This window comes from Saccopteryx bilineata, chromosome 4 (assembly GCF_036850765.1).
Source record: "Saccopteryx bilineata isolate mSacBil1 chromosome 4, mSacBil1_pri_phased_curated, whole genome shotgun sequence".
NCBI lineage: Eukaryota > Metazoa > Chordata > Mammalia > Chiroptera > Emballonuridae > Saccopteryx > Saccopteryx bilineata.
The window spans coordinates 159,771,958-159,791,870 of NC_089493.1; the positions used below are offsets into that span (position 1 = coordinate 159,771,958).

At 40.7% G+C, this 19,913-nt stretch overlaps 1 protein-coding gene across 3 annotated transcripts in view; it reads left to right on the top strand.

Moving 5' to 3' along the window:
- The window catches only part of DDX46 (DEAD-box helicase 46), a 69,653-nt gene that overhangs the window by 41,792 nt on the left and 7,948 nt on the right, over positions 1 to 19,913 (top strand). For 2 of the 3 annotated variants that reach the window (XM_066272499.1, XM_066272497.1), the window contains exons 14-21: positions 32 to 196; positions 716 to 878; positions 5,424 to 5,617; positions 8,341 to 8,478; positions 8,792 to 8,941; positions 13,676 to 13,852; positions 15,137 to 15,355; positions 15,794 to 15,938. In XM_066272499.1, the coding sequence (XP_066128596.1) occupies positions 32 to 196; positions 716 to 878; positions 5,424 to 5,617; positions 8,341 to 8,478; positions 8,792 to 8,941; positions 13,676 to 13,852; positions 15,137 to 15,355; positions 15,794 to 15,938 (1,351 nt within the window). The remainder of the gene's footprint in view (positions 1 to 31; positions 197 to 715; positions 879 to 5,423; positions 5,618 to 8,340; positions 8,479 to 8,791; positions 8,942 to 13,675; positions 13,853 to 15,136; positions 15,356 to 15,793; positions 15,939 to 19,913) is intronic. The other variant, XM_066272498.1, reaches the window with a different exon arrangement.

A 19,913-nucleotide genomic window follows, 5' to 3' on the forward strand; every position in this document is an offset into this window, starting at 1 on the left:
CTCACTATATTAATTTATAATGTTTTCCCAGGTCATGCGCATTGTGGATAATGTCCGTCCTGATCGACAGACAGTTATGTTTTCAGCTACTTTCCCCAGAGCTATGGAGGCTTTGGCTCGCAGAATCCTGAGTAAACCCATTGAAGTGCAGGTTGGAGGCAGGAGTGTGGTTTGCTCAGATGTGGAGCAGCAAGTGGTGGGTATAATCCTTAGGAAATCTCCAGTTCCCTGTATGATTAGGCAGTGGGTGATCCTTTTGGAATCACTGTGTGTGATATAGGCAGATCACTTCTAAAATTAAATAGTACACAGCAACTGCATCCTTTTAATACTTTACTAGATATACTTGAATATGTGCTATTCCATGGAATTGACTGTAAGATGCTCTGGCAGTTTCTCATACCAGAAGTGGTAGGCTGGTAGGTAGAAGTGTTACATAGCTCTCTTATTCTTTGCTTAATGGGATGTGAAATTAAGAAGCAGAGAGAACAGATAATCTTTTGCCCACATTTGTGAGCCTCTTACTTTCTGAAAGTTGCAAATTTTATTTTTGTTTTACTGGTTTCTAATTCAGATAAGATTTTTCTAATTCTTCCTAACGATTTAGCCAGGTGTTGTGATTTATTCATCTGCCACAAATAAAATGAGTATTTTTGTTCAAGAGATGTATTTGTGTTTTTAATTCCATTAACTTGATGCAATCTGGTGTTTTCAGATTGTGATTGAAGAAGAAAAGAAATTCTTGAAGTTACTTGAGCTTCTGGGCCATTATCAAGAATCTGGATCTGTCATCATATTTGTGGATAAGCAGGAACATGCTGATGGTCTTCTGAAAGATTTAATGAGAGCATCTTATCCATGCATGTCTCTTCATGGAGGTAATGTTTAATGAACTGTTAAATCTACTGTTCACAAAAATTAGAGGATATTTTATTGCTTAATATTCATTTTTGAAATATCCCCTAATTTTTATGAGCAGTATACTTTGCCAAGTACTTTGGTGTGTTCTGAATGATATTTATTTTGTATACTTAATTTAGAACTAAATTTTATATCATCTGTTACAGTTTTATTCACAATAGCACTATTATTATTACTCCCATCTTTGAGATAAAACAAGGCAGTACATTGGTTTAACCAAATTCCATAGCCATTCATCAACTAAGGAGGAAGTGAAATTAAAATTTTCTGATTCATGTATATTCTTTTTATTTTATTAAGTGAGAGGTGGTAGGCAGAGAGACAGACTCTTGCATACACCCCTACTGGGTTCTACCTGGCAAGCCCCCTACTGGACAATGCTCTGCCCAATTGGGGCTGTTGTTCCATTGCTTAGCAATCAAGCTATTTTAGTGCCTGAGGCACAGAGGCCATGAAGCCATCCTCAGTGCCCACAGTTATGGCTGTGGGAGGGGGGAAGAGAGAGAGCGAGAGGGGGGGAAAGAGAGAAGGGAAAGGGGTGGGATAGAGAAGTAGATGGTTGCTTCTCCTGTGTGCCCTAACTGGGAATCGAACTGGGGACTTCCACACATGGGGCTGTTGCTCTACTGCTGAACCAACTGGTCAGGGTTTGATTCGTATTATATTCTTTTTCATTGTATTATGTCAGTTAGAGGTTTTCATGGTTCATGTTAGAACTTTAATTGAAATTTTAAAGTTTCATTGTAATATCATTGTAAAATATATTACAATTTACATATGTGGGAATTTTGTTTTTTAAACAGGGCATCAGCTTGGTTGGACCCATATTCCATCAGAAATCTCTATTAATTTTTTTTTTAGCCATAACTGGGCTGTTTGGATTCAGTTTTATGAATATGTAGTTTAGAGGTCATATTTGGGCAGCATTTTTATGCATAATTGAGTGTAGCTGCTCTGTTCTTCTGGGGTTTATCCCTCTCTTTTCTGGTCCTGAGTTTGTCCTGAATTCTTTCATCTGTTTCTTCTTGTCAGTAAGAATGTATTTCTTTTCAGGTTTTGACTTCCCTACCTGGCTGCCCAGGCTCCCCCCACACTCCAAGTTTAAAATAAATAAATAAAATAAAATCTAGTGAACTCAATCAGTTTTACTACATTCTTCCACGTGTTAACTCCTTTACAGGTTCTGTCTGCTCTTAGTCACTCTCTGGTGCCTTCCGGTAGTTGGTTTCTGTATATTGTGCAGGACTTGGAGTTGTTATCCGCAGACTTGGAAATATGTGGTTTTTATTTTTTTTATTTTTATTTTTATTTATTTATTTTTTTTTTCATTTTTCTGAAGCTGGAAACGGGGAGAGACAGTCAGACAGACTCCCGCATGCGCCCGACCGGGATCCACCCGGCACGCCCACCAGGGACGACGCTCTGCCCAGCAGGGGGCGATGCTCTGCCCATCCTGGGCGTCGCCATGTTGCGACCAGAGCCACTCTAGCGCCTGAGGTAGAGGCCACAGAGCCATCCCCAGCGCCCGGGCCATCTTTGCTCCAATGGAGCCTTGGCTGCGGGAGGGGAAGAGAGAGACAGAGAGGAAAGCGCGGCGGAGGGGTGGAGAAGCAAATGGGCGCTTCTCCTGTGTGCCCTGGCCGGGAATCGAACCCGGGTCCTCCGCACGCTAGGCCGACGCTCTACCGCTGAGCCAACCGGCCAGGGCTGGAAATATGTGGTTTTTATATCAGAGGAGATTTTTTTTTTTTATCTTATAGGTCAGAATTATATCACACACTTACGCCCAAACTACTCATAGGCAAGGGGAATGAATGATTGATTAATAGTTCTTAAAATGTTTTCCTGGGTTACCTGAGGATTTCTGACAGCGTATTGGTGAAGTCAAGAGTATTTCCATAAGAACCCCACCACGTTACTTGCTTTTTTCATTCTCTCGTGGGTGTGTAGTTTTCTAGTGGCTGCATGGCACGTTATAATGAAACAGTGAACACAGAAGGTGTAAGACTTCACCTGTTTTCTCTTAAGACAGACATTTAAAAATTTTGCAAAATTATAAAACAATTCTATGCATCTCTTAATAAATTATTGCTTCGGGAAAGTTATTTTTTATAAAAATATTTTTATTTTAACATATAATTGCTTTATTATTTTAAAATGTTAAGTATTTTTAAATTTCCTCAGTTCTGTTTTCTTGTTTTTCTTAATTTTTATTTATTAATTTTAGAGAGGAAGGGGGAGAGAGAGGGACAGAGAGAGATCAGTCTGTTGTTCCACTTATTCATATATTCATTGGTTGATTCTCGTATGTGCCCTGACTGGGGATTGAACCCGCAGCCCTGGTGTATCGGGATGACACACACTCGAGCCAACTGAGCTACCTGGCTAGGGCCTCTTTCTAGTTCCTAATACATTGAAAATTGGTAGAAAATAAATAAATAAAGATTGATAGAGATGATCTGTAATAAGCTAAAGCTCTCTGGGTCTAATCCTCATTAATTTTCAGAGTACAGAGGCAGCCTGAGCACAGAAAGTTTAAGACAGGCTGGTTTTTAGCTAATCATAATTCACCTCTGAATACTGAGAATTAGGCTCATTGCTGGTTTGATACATGTGACCATGTGTTGGATGGATACGTGAACAAAACTGGAGTTATGTTAAAAAGGAAGATGCTTCCTGACCTGTGGTGGCGCAGTGGATAAAGTGTTTACCTGGAACGCTGAGGGCGCTGGTTTGAAACCCTGGGCTTGCCTGATCAAGGCACATATAATAAGCAGCTACTATGAATTGATGCTTTCTGTTCTTTTCCCTTACTTTCTCTCTCTCTCTCTCTCTCTCCCCCTTCTTTCCTCCTCTCTCTCTCTCCCCCTCCTTTCCCTCTCTCCCTCTCCCCCTCCCCTCCCCTCCCTTTCCCCCTCCCCCTCCCCCCTCTCCTCTCCTCCCCCTTCCCTTCTCTTCCTCTTCCCTTCTCCTCCTCTCCCCCTTCCCCTCCCCCTCCCTCTCTTCCTCTGCCTCTCCCTCCTCTCTCTAAAATAAAAAAACAGAATATGCTTAATGGTTGCTAGGCAGACATCCCATATACTTCACTTAGTGTATTTATATTCACTCAATGGAATCAAATATGTAGAGTTGGGTTGTATTCAGGATACCTCAGGCTAAAGTAAAAGATTTGATATCTTTAAATTATAAAGTTAAATTTACATTGACATCAATTCCATTTTTCTTATGAGATTTTTGGGTACAGTGTTAGAGTCTAGTTTCTTTGACATAAGTTCCAAATACTTTTTTCCTTAATTTAGAATATTAAATTTAATGGGGTGACACTGATCAATACCAAATACTTTCTTTAATTTAATATTTGAAGATATATTTAAAATTTTAGGTAATAAATTAACAATAAATACATGCTAAATATTCTGTGTATGTTAAAATTAGATTTTGTATTTTTTTTTTTTTTTTTTGGTAGGACATTAGCTTTAATCCTAGCTTTGTACCTGGCGGGCAAGAGAATACACACAGTGGGAAAACACTTCCCTTTCCATTCAGGGATCCCAAAGCCACTGACTTATCCAAGTTTCCTAGAATCAAAGGTTTCTGCCTCACCAGCCTTATTCACCTCTGTTCCCCATCTCCTTTGCTCTGCACAAACTCTGTACAAACTGGCTTCTCCTTCAGGATTCCACCATCTTGGCTGCTTCTCCTCTCCTGCACATGGGCTTTCTCTGCTCTCCAGATTTTGTATAAAATTTTATTAGAGTATTTCCTGCTACAGAAATGAGTTTCAAGTTTGAGATTCTATCCTATTCACTTCTCTGATTACTAGAGGTGCCTGGGTATCCTATCATCAGATATATGGCCTGGGCATTTTGTAATAGAACATCTTGGTATTTTATGCTCTGCTTTATCATTCATTCTGAGTCTCTCTGGGTAACATGTTTAAGAAATATCCCATTGGGTAAATTTTACCAGTGCACCTCAAAGATTAATATGCATTTGTAATCACTCAAATATCTTCTTAAAATGCAGGCTCTGATTTAATTTGGGGTAGGATCTGAGATTCTGCATTTCTAACAAGCTCCCATGCGATTCTGCTTCTGGTCCTTGGACAGAACTGAATAGCAAGGTTCTATACAACCAACAGAAGGAGAAAGATCTGAATCCTGTCAATATAGGCCGACTATACTTGCTTTTTCTTTTGTTGCTTTCCAGATAAATTTAGGGTAGTGATTCTGAGATTTGGCTTCTGGAATTGTTTTATATACAAGAAAGGGGGCAATCAAGGGTAGATCTAGAAGATTCATAATTGAGTTAATAGCAGCCTTTGATCTTGCCATTCAATTTCCTTAGTGTTTTATTTTCCTTTTGTAGTTGTTGAATGTGTGATCAGTGTAAGTTGGATGTGTTCTTTACTCTGTGTTTAACTTCTTTCTCTTGAGTGTCAGGAAGTGGGGAGTTAATTTGAACATAAAGTTTTTCAACTCTTATGTGTAATTTACTTGCAGGTATTGACCAATATGACAGAGATAGCATCATAAATGATTTTAAGAATGGGACCTGCAAACTTCTTGTGGCCACTTCTGTTGCTGCCCGAGGTCTAGATGTGAAACACCTTATTCTTGTAGTGAATTACAGCTGCCCCAACCATTATGAAGATTATGTGCACAGAGCAGGACGGACTGGAAGAGCAGGCAACAAAGTAAAAAAAAAAGTTTAAATTGATTTTTATTATATTAAAATATAAATGTTTCTTTGCTATTTTAAGAAGTAATCAGAGCTATGGAGACATTTTGAAAACCCTCAGAGTATGAGGAATAGTTGAGGTGTTCATCATTTATATACATATATGTGTCTCAGTATTTTTTTCTTTTTGTCTTTTTCTGAAGTGAAGTGGGGAGAGAGACAGACTCCTGCATGCTGACCAGGATCCATCTACTTGGCATGCCCACTAGAGGGTGATGCTCTGCCCATCTTGGGTGTTGCTCCGCTGCTGCAGGAGCCATTCTAGTGCCTGAGGTGAGGCCATGGAGCCATCCTCAGCACCTGGGCCAACTTTGCTCCAGTGGAGCCTTGGCTGTGGGAAGGGAAGAGAGAGATAGAGAGAAAGGAGAGGGGCAAGGGTGGAGAAGCAGATGGGTGCTTCTCCTGTGTGTCCTGGCTGGGAATCTAACCTGGGACTCCCACACGCCAGGCCAGTGTTCTACCACTGAGCCAACCGGCCAGGACCTAAGTATTTTATTTTTTTATTGACTGATTTTAGAGACAGAGGAAAGGTGGAGGAGAGACAGAAACAAAAACATAGATCTGTTCTTGTATGTCCCTCCACTGAGAATCTAACCAGCATTTTGCTTCGAGACTAACCAAGCTATCTGATCACAGCTGTGTGTTTAAGTATTGTTAAAATTATACATGTCGGCCCTGGCTGGTTGGCTCAGTGGTAGAGTGTTGGCCTGGCGTGTGGAAGTCCCAGTTTCGATTCTGGCCAGGGCACACAGGAGAGGCGCCCATCTGCTTCTCCACCCCTCCCCCTCTCCTTCCTCTCTGTCTCTCTCTTCCCCTCCCACAGCCAAGGCTCCATTGGAGCAAAAGATGGCCCGGGCGGTGGGGATGGCTCCTTGGCCTCTGCCCCAGGCGCTAGAGTGGCTCTGGTTGCAACAGAACGATGCCCCGGATGGGCAGAGCATCGCCCCCTGGTGGGTATGCCGGGTGGATCCTGGTCGGGCGCATGCGGGAGTCTTTCTGACTGCCTCCCCGTTTCCAGCTTCAGAAAAATACAAAAAAAAAAATTATACATGTCTAAGTATTTTGAAAATTACTGATACCTACCAGTTCTCTGTAGTTAGATGTTGTTAACTATTTAGTGTTCCCTTTTAGGATTTTTAACCTCCCTAAACATTTCTATATACCGTATTTCCCCATGTATGAGACACACCTTAATTTTGGGGCCTGAAATTTGAAAAAAAAAAAGTATTAAAGTTATTGAACTCAAGTTTTATTCATCATAAAATTCATACAATTCCTTATCACTGTCAGTTCCCATCCATTGCTTGTTCTTATCTGTGTCTGATGACAAATCACTGTCTTCAACAATGAGCACAAAAACAAGTGTGAAATAGTGGGAAATGCAAGTAAAAATCTACAACCACTGTATAAGACGCACCCAGTTTTTAAACCCAATTTTTTTTGAAAAAGTGTGCGTCTTATACATGGGGAAATACCGTTTATAGGTCTGATGCATTCTTTTTTTTTAAAGAGTCAGAGGGATTGATACGGACAGATAGATAGGAATAGAGAGAGATGAGAAGCATCAATAATTAGTTTTTCATTGTGATACCTTAGTTGTTCATTGATTGCTTTCTCATATGTGCCTTGACTGTGGGGCTACAGCAGACTGAGTAACCCCTTGCTCAAGCCAGTGACCTTGGGTCCAAGCTGGTGAGCTTTGCTCAAACCAGGTGAGCCTGTGCTCAAGCTGGCGACCTCGGGGTCCTGAACCTGGGTCCTCCGCATCCCAGTCCAACGCTCTATCCAATGTGCCACCGCCTGGTCAGGCTGATTCATTCTTTTTGAAGGAGGAGAATATTCTGCTCTCGGAAATGATGATATAGTTGATATTCCAGTCAATGTCATTTCTGCATACTAAAGCAATAATAATGTTAAATGTAATAGGTTATATATATGGAGTACTGATTAAGTACTGGGCACAGAAGTGCTTTACATTTATTATTTCTTCCTCATAGCTTTTCTCTGAGGTAGATAGTACTATCCCTTTTAATAGATAAGAAAAATTGAGGCACAGAAGTTATTTTCCCAAGGTTACACAACTATTAAGTAATGAAGGTATCTATTTTTTTTTTTTTAATGAGAGTAGGGGGGTTACAAAGACAGATTCCTGCATGAACTTTGACCGGGATCCATCCGGTAACCCCTGGAACAGAGTTTTGTATATGAAATATTATATCTACACATTTGCTTTTATATTTTTTATTGGTCGTTAGAAAATATGGGTAGCTACATTCTAGGAAATTGATACAGGCTATCAGGTAGAGGAGTGCGGGAGTGGTGGAAGGGAACATAAGCAAAAAAAAAGGAAGAAAATACTATAGTATATTCAAGAAGATATATATGTCAATGCAATTGTGCATTTATGTAAAATCACATATATTTCTATTTCTGCATAAGACATTAGAAATGTTCTGGTTTTGCTTATTTTATTTTTAAATAATTAAAACTTAGATATTTTCCTTTTAACCATTAAAGTATTTATTTATTAGGACTTTTTTATAGTCCTTAAAATTCTTTAGTGTAATGGAGTCAGTCTTAAAGGGATTTATTGGGTGGTTTAGATTTTATCTTTTTTGTGATCTAAGTAGGATTCATCTTGTTAGTGTCTAATGGTTTCGCTTTGCCACCATTCATTAGGGTTATGCGTATACTTTTATCACTGAAGATCAAGCTCGCTATGCTGGTGACATCATTAAAGCTCTTGAATTGTCGGGGACTGCAGTGCCTCCTGATCTAGAGAAACTTTGGAGTGATTTCAAAGATCAACAGAAAGCTGTGAGTTTTTTAACTGTCATTTTTATGAAAATAATTGTGTTCTAAACCTTGAATATTTAAAACTTGTAAATCTTGAAAGGATTATTTTTATCTCTTTGTGGGGGGGGAAGAAGTGAAAACAGAATCCTTTTGCTTCAACTTAGTGTTTTCAGTAGTTTACCTAAAAAATATTATTTTCTTTTTCCTCACATGCTAAAACTGTTTTTGTTAAATTGGCAAGCTATAGCTTGAAAGATACTTAATTATTGTATTTTTCTGGACATTAAAGTTTTTTACTATGAAATTAACATTTTTTTTTTTTTTTTCTTGTAAGGAAGGGAAAATAATTAAAAAGAGTAGTGGGTTCTCTGGTAAGGGATTCAAGTTTGATGAAACAGAACAAGCTTTGGCTAATGAGAGGAAGAAGTTACAGAAAGCAGCTCTTGGTCTGCAGGACTCAGATGATGAGGATGCTGCAGTCGATGTGAGTACTGTTCTAGCCTCATTCTTGCTCATTGAAACGGTGGTTCCTTTTATATAGGAGGTCTTGCCGTACGCTTGTTGAGATAACCAGTTTCTGGAAACCTTGGTTTGTACTCTTCCCAACCTTTGTTTATGTATGTACATGTATTCACATGTGCTCGTATTTATGTATTTCCATAAAAATGAGATCATATTGCTTTTTTGACGTTTTTTACAATAAGTCTTAGGTTGAAGTCTTCCCTTGAGTACATTCACTCTTACATTATTCTTGATGGCTACATAATACTTTGTTATATGGATGGTCTACCATTTATGAATCAAACCCCAGTTTTTGGATATATGGGTTTCTATATATTTATTATTTGGAATACACTGTACTTTAGTGTTTAACCTATACTTCATTGCTCATGCTTGAACATTTAATTTAGCGTATTCATCAGATTCATTTTGAGGATGAGTATACAGAAGGAATTACTAGTCCAGAAGGTAAATCCAATTTGGTCTTAAAATGTTGTCAGATTGTCCTCCAGCAAAAGGTGAGTGTACCAGTTTTCACTCACTGTAATGGTGAGTCAGGGTATCTGGCTCCTGTATCTTTAGTAACATTGGGCTGTTATTTATCTTTTTAAATTTAATTGTTATAGAACATTCTTATTAATAATAATAGTCAATATTTATGGAGTGCTTCTAAGTGCCATACTCTGTTTCAAGTGCTTTACAGGTATCATTTTATATATATACTTCCTGATACTAGCCATGTGAGAGAGATACTCGAGTATTCCTGTTTTATAATAGAGGAGACTGAGGCTTAAACACATAATTGCCATTTCATGCTACTTTAAAGGCCATGCTCTTGGCTGACGGAATGACTTGTGACCCAGCACAGAGGGACCCTGAGGACTCAGCTGGTTGAAGTTCTCATGGAGTCTTCTCTGGAACCCTGACTCCCAGGAGCTTCAGCTTTAGAGAAGGTTATTTTTTTATAGGTTTATAAAACTGTTATGTTTCACTCATAAAAGGATTGAAGGGGTAGCTGAGATGTTTTCATTCTTAAAGAACTTTGGCAAATCTGCCTAGCATATACCATGAGCAGTGATATTAGCATAGTGAAGGCTGTGGAAGTCCTTGTGAAAGAAGCTTGGTTAACTCTGCTTGACCCTGAAATTTTCCAATATGTTTGATCTTAACCTTGTTGAACCTTAGTTTAGAACGTAGTTTTGGAAGTCAGGAATTCAATCTGGTCTTGTCATATGAGGAAATTGAGACCCAGAAAAGTATTTATTCCATAACCACACTGGCAGTTAAGCACAGCCAGGACCAGAACCCAGGTCTCCTGTCAACCGCAGGCCATTTCTTTCTAGTATATACCAGACTGGCTTAAAATTCAATTAAGTCAGTGTTTTAGTTATCTATAATGGTGTCACAAATCAATTCAAAACTTAGTAGCTTAAAACAACATTTACTGGCCCTGGCCGGTTTTCTCAGTGGTAGAGCGTCGGCCTGGCGTGCAGAAGTCCCGGGTTCGATTCCTGGCCAGGGCACACAGGAGAAGCACCCATCTGCTTCTCCACCCCTCCCCCTCTCCTTCCTCTCTGGCTCTCTCTTCCCCTCCCGCAGCGAGGCTCCATTGGAGCAAAGATGGTCCGGGTGCTGAGGATGGCTCTGTGGCCTCTGCCCCAGGCGCTAGAGTGGCTCTGGTCGCAACAGAGCAACGCCCTGGAGGGGCACAGCATCACCCCCTGGTGGGCAGAGCGTCGCCCTCTGGTGGGCATGCCGGTGGATCCCGGTCGGGCGCATGCGGGAGTCTGTCTGACTGTCTCTCCCCATTTCCAGCTTCAGAAAAATACAAAAAAAAACCCCCAAAACACGTTTACTATCTCACAGTTCCTGAGGGTCAGGAAATCAGGAGTGGTTTAGCCAGGTGGTTCTGGCTTAGGGTCTCATGCAGTTGCACTCAAGCTGTGTCCCAGGCTGCAGTGATGCCAGACCATCTTCTTCCATGATGGCTCACTTACTTTGATGTCGGCGGAGTGCTTCTGTGCTTTACTGCTCTGCCTGCTTATACTCACAGCATGGCAGAGGCCGTCCCCAGAGCAAGCGGTTCTAGCGGGAGAACAGAGGAAGGCTTAGTGCCTTTTATGACTGGTCTCTAAAGTCACACACCAGCATTTCATGGAGCAAGTTACAGTCAGCTCACATTCAAGAACAGGCTCCACTTCTTTTTAGGTCTCAAAATGATATATGTTTATTGTTTCTCTGCTAGTTAAGTAACATATACTTTTGGTAAAAAAAAATTAGAATAATATTGAAGTGGATAAAGTCGAAAGTGAAGTTACTCCACCAGCTAGCACTGTACATATTCTCTTTTCTTGATTTTATGCATTTGTTTTGGATTTTAATGCTATATATGCTGCTTGATTTAAACAGTTTTACTTAAACATAAAGTTTAAAGGTAGTTGATAACTAAAATCCATTATTTGATAGCAAATGTTTTTTTAATAGAAGCTATTTCAGTGAAAGATCTTTCTAACTTAACCAAATTAAACTCTGAAGAAAATTTTCTTCAGAGTTTGCATTTGAGATACAGAAAATAAGGCCTTAGGAGTTAAATCTGAGTATATGAAAGTGTTTACACCTCTCCTCTTTTTTTTTTTTCTTTCTTTTCTATTTTTCTGAAGCTGGAAACGGGGAGAGACAGTCAGACAGACTCCCGCATGCGCCCGACCGGGATCCACCCGGCACGCCCACCAGGGGCGACGCTCTGCCCACCAGGGGGTGATGCTCTGTCCCTCCGGGGTGTCGCTCTGCCGTGACCAGAGCCACTCTAGCGCCTGGGGCAGAGGCCAAGGAGCCATCCCCAGTGCCCGGGCCATCTTTGCTCCAATGGAGCCTGCGGGAGGGGAAGAGAGAGACAGAGAGGAAGGAGGGAGTGGGGGTGGAGAAGCAAATGGGCGCTTCTCCTATGTGCCCTGGCCGGGAATCGAACCCGGGTCCCCCGCACGCCAGGCCGACGCTCTACCGCTGAGCCAACCAGCCAGGGCCGTGTTTACACCTCTTTACTTGACAGTGTCAGTCATCATTGTTGGGCAAAGGATTTTTTTTGTATTTTTTGAAGCAACAAGCGGAGGGGTGGGGTTGAGAGAGGCAGACAGACTCCCGCTTGTGCCCGACCGGTATCTACCCACCATGCCCAACGGGGCAATGCTGGGTCCCTCTAGGGCACTGCTTCACTGCACTCGGAGCCATTTCAGCACCTGAGGTGGAGGCCATGGAGTCATCCCCAGCACCCAGGCCAACCTTGCTCCAGTGGAGCCTTGACTGTGGGAGAGGAAGAGAGAGATAGAGAGGAAAGAGAGGGGGAGGGGTGGAGAAGCAGATGGGCGCTTCTTCTGTGTGCCCTGGCCAGGAATCGAACCTGGGACTTTTACAAGCTGGGCTGACCCTCTACCACTGAGCCAGCCGGCCAAGACAGGCAAAGGCATTTTTAAAAGGAAATGCAAATAGTTTACAAAGTAGCTGTGGCAACGTGAGAATTGCACAGGTGCAGTAGAAATCGTGTGATTCCTGGAGAGCAGAGATTTTTTACCCCATTGCTTTAATGGGGACAGTGACATTTTTACATCTTGATTCAAAGGAATAAAACAGTAAAGCATTCTTTTCTGATTGATTTTGTTATCCAGTTTAAAAGGTAAATCCAGGTACATTTTAGGAGTTTTGAAGACTTTTGGGAGCCTTGTCTTAGGAACATGTTGTACCAACCATTCCTCCTGAGAATCAATTACTTTTTTTTAAATGATTTTTTTTATTGATTTTAGAGAGAGGAGAAAGAAAGGAGGGGGTGGTGGGAAGCATCATCTTGTTGTTTCCCATATATGCCTTGACTGAGCAAGCCAGGGTTTCAAACTGCCGATCTCCATGTTCCAGGTCGAGGCTTTATCCACTGCACCACCACAGATCACATGACTCTTGTAAATTGTCCACTGGCCTTGAGTTACTGCCCTTCTTCTGGCCTCTTTCATTATGGTATAATTTGGCTTCAAAGCCTAAGCTCTGTCTTGGATGCATCATATTGGTTGCTCCTTTTTTTTTTTCTTTTTTGACAGAGATAGAGAGAGAGGCACAGATAGGGACAGACTAGACAGGAAGGGAGAAAGATGAGAAGCATCAATTCTTTGTTGCAGCACCTTAGTTGTTCATTGATTGCTTTCTCATATGTACCTTGACCAGGGGGCTACAGCAGACCGAGTGACCCCCTGCTCAACCCAGCGACTTTGGGCTCAAGCTAGTGAACTTTGCTCAAACCAAATGAGCCTGCGCTCAAGTTGACGATCTCGGGGTTTCGAACCTGGGTCCTCTTCATCCCACTGTGACACTATCCACTGCGCCACTGCCTGGTCAGGCTGGCTGCTCTGTCTTAAAGGCACACATTCCTTATCTGCTGAACTGGGATGTATTTTCTGGACCACTCAGGATTCTGCATAAGTGGTTCATGCTGCATTATTATCTGTTTTCTATTTTTTTTTTTACCATAGACAACTGATTTTTTAAAACAAAATGTGTTACCCTTAACCAATAGCTGGTATAGTTTCCTATTGATCTGTGTGGTTGAATTAATATAAATGTAAACTGTCTTATTTTAGACTTTCAGTAGAACTATTTTTTGTTAGTTTCTGTAGATATACCTTAATTGGTCATTTTAATCCAATTTTTGCTAACCTTTTTTTTCCTTGTTTAGATCGATGAGCAAATTGAAAGCATGTTTAATTCAAAGAAGAGAGTGAAAGATATGGCTGCACCTGGAACATCTAGTGTTCCTGCTCCAACAGCAGGAAATGCTGAGAAGTTAGAAATTGCCAAGAGATTGGCTCTTCGAATCAATGCTCAGAAGAATTTGGGCATTGAGTCTCAGGTATTAAGTAATTTGTTCCGAGATTTAGTCAATACTTTCTATAAGTTCTTTGATTTAAATAGTTTTTAGGAACTATGTTCGCAGAAGTGAACAAGTCCACTAGACATTGAGTTAATGAGAGTTGACATTCTGCATACAGAATTCTTTGATTATTGAATTTGGATGATTTCTCTGGTGTATGGTTAACTGAGAGGTCTTAATGCCTGTTCTGGGAGGCCTACCTGTTACATGTTAGCTGTGGAAAATTTTATGAAGTACTATTCTGATTGCTCTTGCCAAAATCTTAAAGAAATAATTCTCTTTTTCTCTCAGTCTGTTTTTATTGGGTAGATTTTGGGGCACACAGAGAATTCTGTGGAAGTACAGACACCCAGGTAGTTATATGACTCAAACTAACATGGGTTTAAACAAAAAAATATGGTGGGTCCTCTGTCCAGTAGGCTATATAGGTTTAGGTCTGTAGCACCTAAGCTGGGATGACCAAGCCAGAGGCTAGTGGACTAACTGTGGGAGGCAGACACAGCCAGGCTCAGAGTCTCTGGTCTCTGCATCTGTTTTAACCAGTGAGCTATCATGAAGTGTTTACTGTACCAAGCCTGAGCCACCTCTGAGAACAGGGATGGCAGCACCTAAATTCTCGGGGGTTATTACGGCTAACAACTCTTTATTGGAGAAATCAGAAAGCTATAACTTTTCACTGTTGTTGGGAAAACTTGAAATATATATTACTCACAAAAGAATTCTGTCCATGTTACGCATATAGTAAAATTAAGTTCAAGTTAAAAACCGAAAAGGTCTTGAGTAAGTCATTTACTATAATTTATTGGATGTTGGGTTGGACTATGGGGAGAGGAGAACCTTGTGGTAGTGAACAAAGATTCTAATTCAGAGGAAATTCCTGGGAGCCCCAAGGCATGTGAATGATTTTAGAAATGTTATACTATGTTTACTATCAAGAGTTACCTAACTGTCTATGATTCAGTAGAACTTTTTTTTTTAAGTGAGAGGAAGGGAGATAGACAGACTCCCACAACCCCTGTCTGGGGCCAGTGCTCGAAGATTCAGTAGAAATTTTAATATGGAGTTGAATGTTCTTTAGTTTTCTCATCTAAGTAAGAGAGCTATGTCAGACTATCAGTTACAAATATATGCTACTAAATTGCACATGTGGTAGGACTCTACATTAGAGAGAGATTTCAATTAAGTGGCTTCCAGAGAATTATTGTTGGGGGTCCTTGATCTTGTCTCTGCCCTCTTTTGAGATTTGACTGTAGGTCTTCTTTACAGGATGTTATGCAGCAGGCCACCAATGCCATTCTCAGAGGTGGCACCATCCTGGCTCCCACAGTGTCTGCAAAAACCATTGCAGAGCAACTTGCTGAAAAGATCAATGCCAAGCTCAATTACGTGCCTTTGGAGAAGCAGGAAGAGGAGAGACAGGATGGTGGACAGAATGAATCTTTTAAGAGATATGAGGAAGAGTTAGAGATTAATGACTTTCCACAGGTAAGTAACAGGTTTAAATATTTTACTGTAGAGTAGAAACTTTTCCTTAGGAGTAAAAAATCCCTTCTTTAAAACCCATGAACATTTTATTTTATTTGTTTATTTTTTTAAAAGAATTTCAAATTAGAGTTTTACATTCAGTATTATTTTATATTAGTTTCAGGTGTACAGCATTGTGTTTAGAAAATCATATACTTTACAAAGCGCCATGAACATTTTAATAGCTACTTTACTTTTTATCTAGATGGGGAAACAACAATAGAAATTCTATTTTTATGAATCTGTTCTACGCACATTAGGATTTAAATGTATCTATGATGGTGTTATTTATAAACTTAATATTGACTGTAATATGATTTAGACAGTGTAGTCTTTGTCAGTACACTAAATTTTTAAATCCTATTATGAAGTGATTCCCCTCCACTCTTTCTTTTCTAGACTGCTAGATGGAAAGTTACCTCCAAGGAAGCTCTGCAGAGAATCAGTGAGTACTCTGAAGCTGCAATTACAATCAGAGGAACATACTTCCCGCCTGGCAAGGAACCCAAGGAAGGAGAGCGGAAAATTTACTTGGCCATTGAAAGTATGTACTGTTGGTTCTGTTTCAAGGTTGATGGAGATATAATAGAACGGGAAGTCAGGTCTAGAAAATAAGGAATACCTATAAAAAATATACTGCTTACGAAAACTAGGGGATATTTCAAAATGAATATGAAGCGATAAAAAAAGAAGCATTTGATTTTTTTTTATTAAACAAGAACATCAGAAAAGCAAACGGCAAGTCAAAGAAAGTTGTTTGATTATGCAAATGAGATGCAAAACCAACTTTTATTTCATTGGTGAAAATGCACTATACAAAAGCCTGAAAGTACTGGAGTATCTGCACATTCCCTGATCCCCTAATTTTTTTGAGCAGTGTAGCTTCATCTATTATTTGAAGTCTTGGCGAATGATCTGTTTAGAGCGCTTTCAGTTTTGACAAGTGAACTTTGAAAATCACTTTTTTTTAAGGATTAATCTGTTTATATTTCTATTAAGTAGAACATTCTAGCCAAAGTTTAGAAAGTAAATCAACTATATTAATAGTCCATTAAATGAATATTTAAGCATATATTGTTTCTGAAATTATTCCCATAAACGTTTATGCAAATCTTTAAAAAAATAACATGAGGATAATTAATACTGTAACTCAAAAGATACAAGTAATGCACTAACAAAGAGTGATCTGGTTTGTTTTTTAACCCTGTTTATACATTCATGTATGAATTCAAAAAATAGTTTCTATTTTGATTTATTTTCCTAACATGTTAATCCACTGCATAGTAGGATAGCCTGCCTCCCTTTATTTCTATTTAATCTGAACATCTTTGTCACAGATTTTTTTTTTTTCATTTTTCTGAAGCTGGAAACAGGGAGAGACAGTCAGAAAGACTCCCGCATGCGCCCGACCGGGATCCACCCCGTACGCCCACCAGGGGCGATGCTCTGCCCACCAGGGGGCGATGCTCTGCCCATCCTGGGCATCGCCATATTGCGACCAGAGCCACTCTAGCGCCTGGGGCAGAGGCCAAGGAGCCATCCCCAGCGCCCGGGCCATCTCTGCTCCAATGGAGCCTTGGCTGCGGGAGGGGAAGAGAGAGACAGAGAGGAAGGAGAGGGGGAGGGGTGGAGAAGCAAATGGGCGCTTCTCCTGTGTGCCCTGGCCGGGAATCGAACCCGGGTCCTCCGCAGTCACAGATTTTTTAAGTGGACCAGCCAGGTCATTTCATCTCTTCATTGAACTGAATCAGGGGTCCCCAAACTCAAAACTACGGCCCGCGGGCCACATGCGGCCCCCTGAGGCCATTTATCTGGCCCCCGCCGCACTTCTGGAAGGGGCACCTCTTTCATTGGTGGTCAGTGAGAGGAGCATAGTTCCCATTGAAATACTGGTCAGTTTGTTGATTTAAATTTACTTGTTCTTTATTTTAAATATTGTATTTGTTCCCGTTTTTTTTACTTTAAAATAAGATATGTGCAGTGTGCATAGGGATTTGTTCGTAGTTTTTTTTATAGTCCGTCCCTCCAACGGTCTGAGGGACAGTGAACTGGCCCCTTGTGTAAAAAGTTTGGGGACTAAATATTTGTCCAACACTGTTGTTGGAGCTGTGAAGTTTATTCCACGTGTTGTGTAAGCCTGACTCTGCATATCTAGTGCTTAAATGGCTCTGATGGCTGCATGGAAGCTGCTCCTACACCTTGTGTAATCTCCGACACCAGTATAGCAGTGGTCCTCAATCCCCGGGCTGCGGACCGGTACCGGTCCGCAAAGAAAGAATAAATAACTTACATTATTTCTGTTTTATTTATATTTAAGTCTGAACGATGTTTTATTTTTAAAAAATGACCAGATTCCGTCTGTTATATCCGTCTAAGACTCATTCTTGATGCTTGTCTTGGTCATGTGACACATTTATCCATCCCACCCTAAGGGCTGGTCCGTGAAAATATTTTCTGACATTAAACCAGTCTGTGGCCCAAAAAAAGGTTGGGGACCACTGCAGTATAGTACTGTGGGTTGTACACGTCATTTCTAACAAGGAGGACTTACATAATCTCTCTTCACACTGTGTGTAGCTCTTTATCTGCTTTGTTTTCCTTCACAGTACTCATCACATGAAATGATAGTGTATTTTTACTTGTTGTGTCTTTAGAATGCAGTGACTTTGAATGCAGTGACTGTTACCTTCTGTATTCCCAGTGCCTGGCACATGGTGGACTGAATAATGAATCTGCTTAAGCCTTGTAGGCACTTGTCTTCAGGATACAAAATATTCTTTGACAAGCATGTCCACTTGATCTCTCTAAAGCAGCACTGTCCATAGAATTCACTGTGATGGCTATGGAGCACTTGAAATATGGCCATTGTGACTGAGAAATTTTAAGTGTTATTTTATTTTTATTAAATTAAAAAATTTTAAAGAGATTTTACTTATTTATTTTAGAGTAGGGAGAGAGAGAGAAAGAAATACAGACAGAAGGGGGGGGGAGCAGGAAGCATCAACTCCATATGTGCCTTGACCAGGCAAGCCCACGGCTTTGAACTGGCAACCTCAGCATTCCAGGTTGATGTTTTATCCACAGCACCACCACAGGTCAGGTTTAAATTAAATTTAAATAGCCTGACCAGGCAGTGGCACAGTGTATAGAGCATTGGCCTAGGACACAGAAGACCCAGGTTCAAAACCCTAGGTTGCTGACTTGAGCGTGGGCTCGCCAGCTTGAGCACAGGGTCGCTGGCTCGAGCGTGGGATCATAGACATGACCCCATGGTCACTGGTTTGAGCCCAAAGGTTACGGCTTTGAAGCCCTAGGTTGCGGGCTTGAAGCCCAAAGTCACTGGCTTGAGCCCAAGGTCTCTGGCTTGACTGTGAGCTCATCTGTCTTGAATGCAGGCTCACCGGCTTGAGCAAGGAGTCACTCACTCTGCTGTAGCCCCCTGGTCAAGGCACATATGAGAAAGCAATCCATCAACAACTAAGGTGCTGCAATGAAGAATTGATGTTTCTCATCTCTCTCCCTTCCCGTCTGTCTGTCCCTATCTGTAACTCTGTCGTGCTCTCTGTCTCTCTTGTAAAAAACAAACAAAAAAAATTAGCCACTTGGCTAGTGGCTATGATACTGGATAGGTCAGCTCTGAAGTTTGTTCTTAGATCAATGGAAGGTTTTTGTTTTGTTTTTACAGAGACAGAGTCAGAGAGAGGGATAGATATGGACAGACAGACAAGAACGGAGAGAGATGAGAAGCATCAATCATCAGTTTTTCATTGCGACACCTTAGTTGTTCATTGATTGCTTTCTCATATGTGCCTTGACCGTGGGGCTACAGCAGACCGAGTGACCCCTTGCTTGAGCCAGTGACCTTGGGTCCAAGCTGGTGAGCTTTGCTCAAACCAGATGAGCCCGGGCTCAAGCTGGCGACCTCGGGGTCCTGAACCTGGGTCCTCTGCATCCCAGTCTGACGCTCTATCCACTGCACCACTGCCTGGTCAGGCCAATGGAAGGTTTTTAGATCCACTGAAAGTATATTGTTAAAGAGATTTGTTACTAGTTAAATTTTTCTTGTTATATTTTGACTTTTTTTTTAAAATTTCTGTGAAGACTATAATTTTAGTAAGTTTCTTAGTGAAATAAATATTAACTAAAATTACTTAGTTCTATGTTAGGAATTATTTTAAAATTTTGATTCTTTCCTGGCCAAAACAGAGTTTCACAGTAAGTAAATAAGTATTGTGCCTATTTAGTTATTTTAATTTTAATTGCTGGCCTCAAATTGTTTTTATGTGGCTTCTTAATATAAAGACTACAATAAGAGAAACACATGTGCAGTGTGCATCCCATTTACCTCTCAACAGAAATTGTTTCCTTACAAAAATGCCTGACGGGGTCAGAGTAAGTTAAAACACTAAAGCGTTCTGTTACCAAGACTCAGCTGGGTTTTCTTATTTTATTTTAATAAGTCCTTGCCTGGTTCCTGTAAACTTCTGATTAGTTTCCAGAGTTCTGATAAAGGTTATTT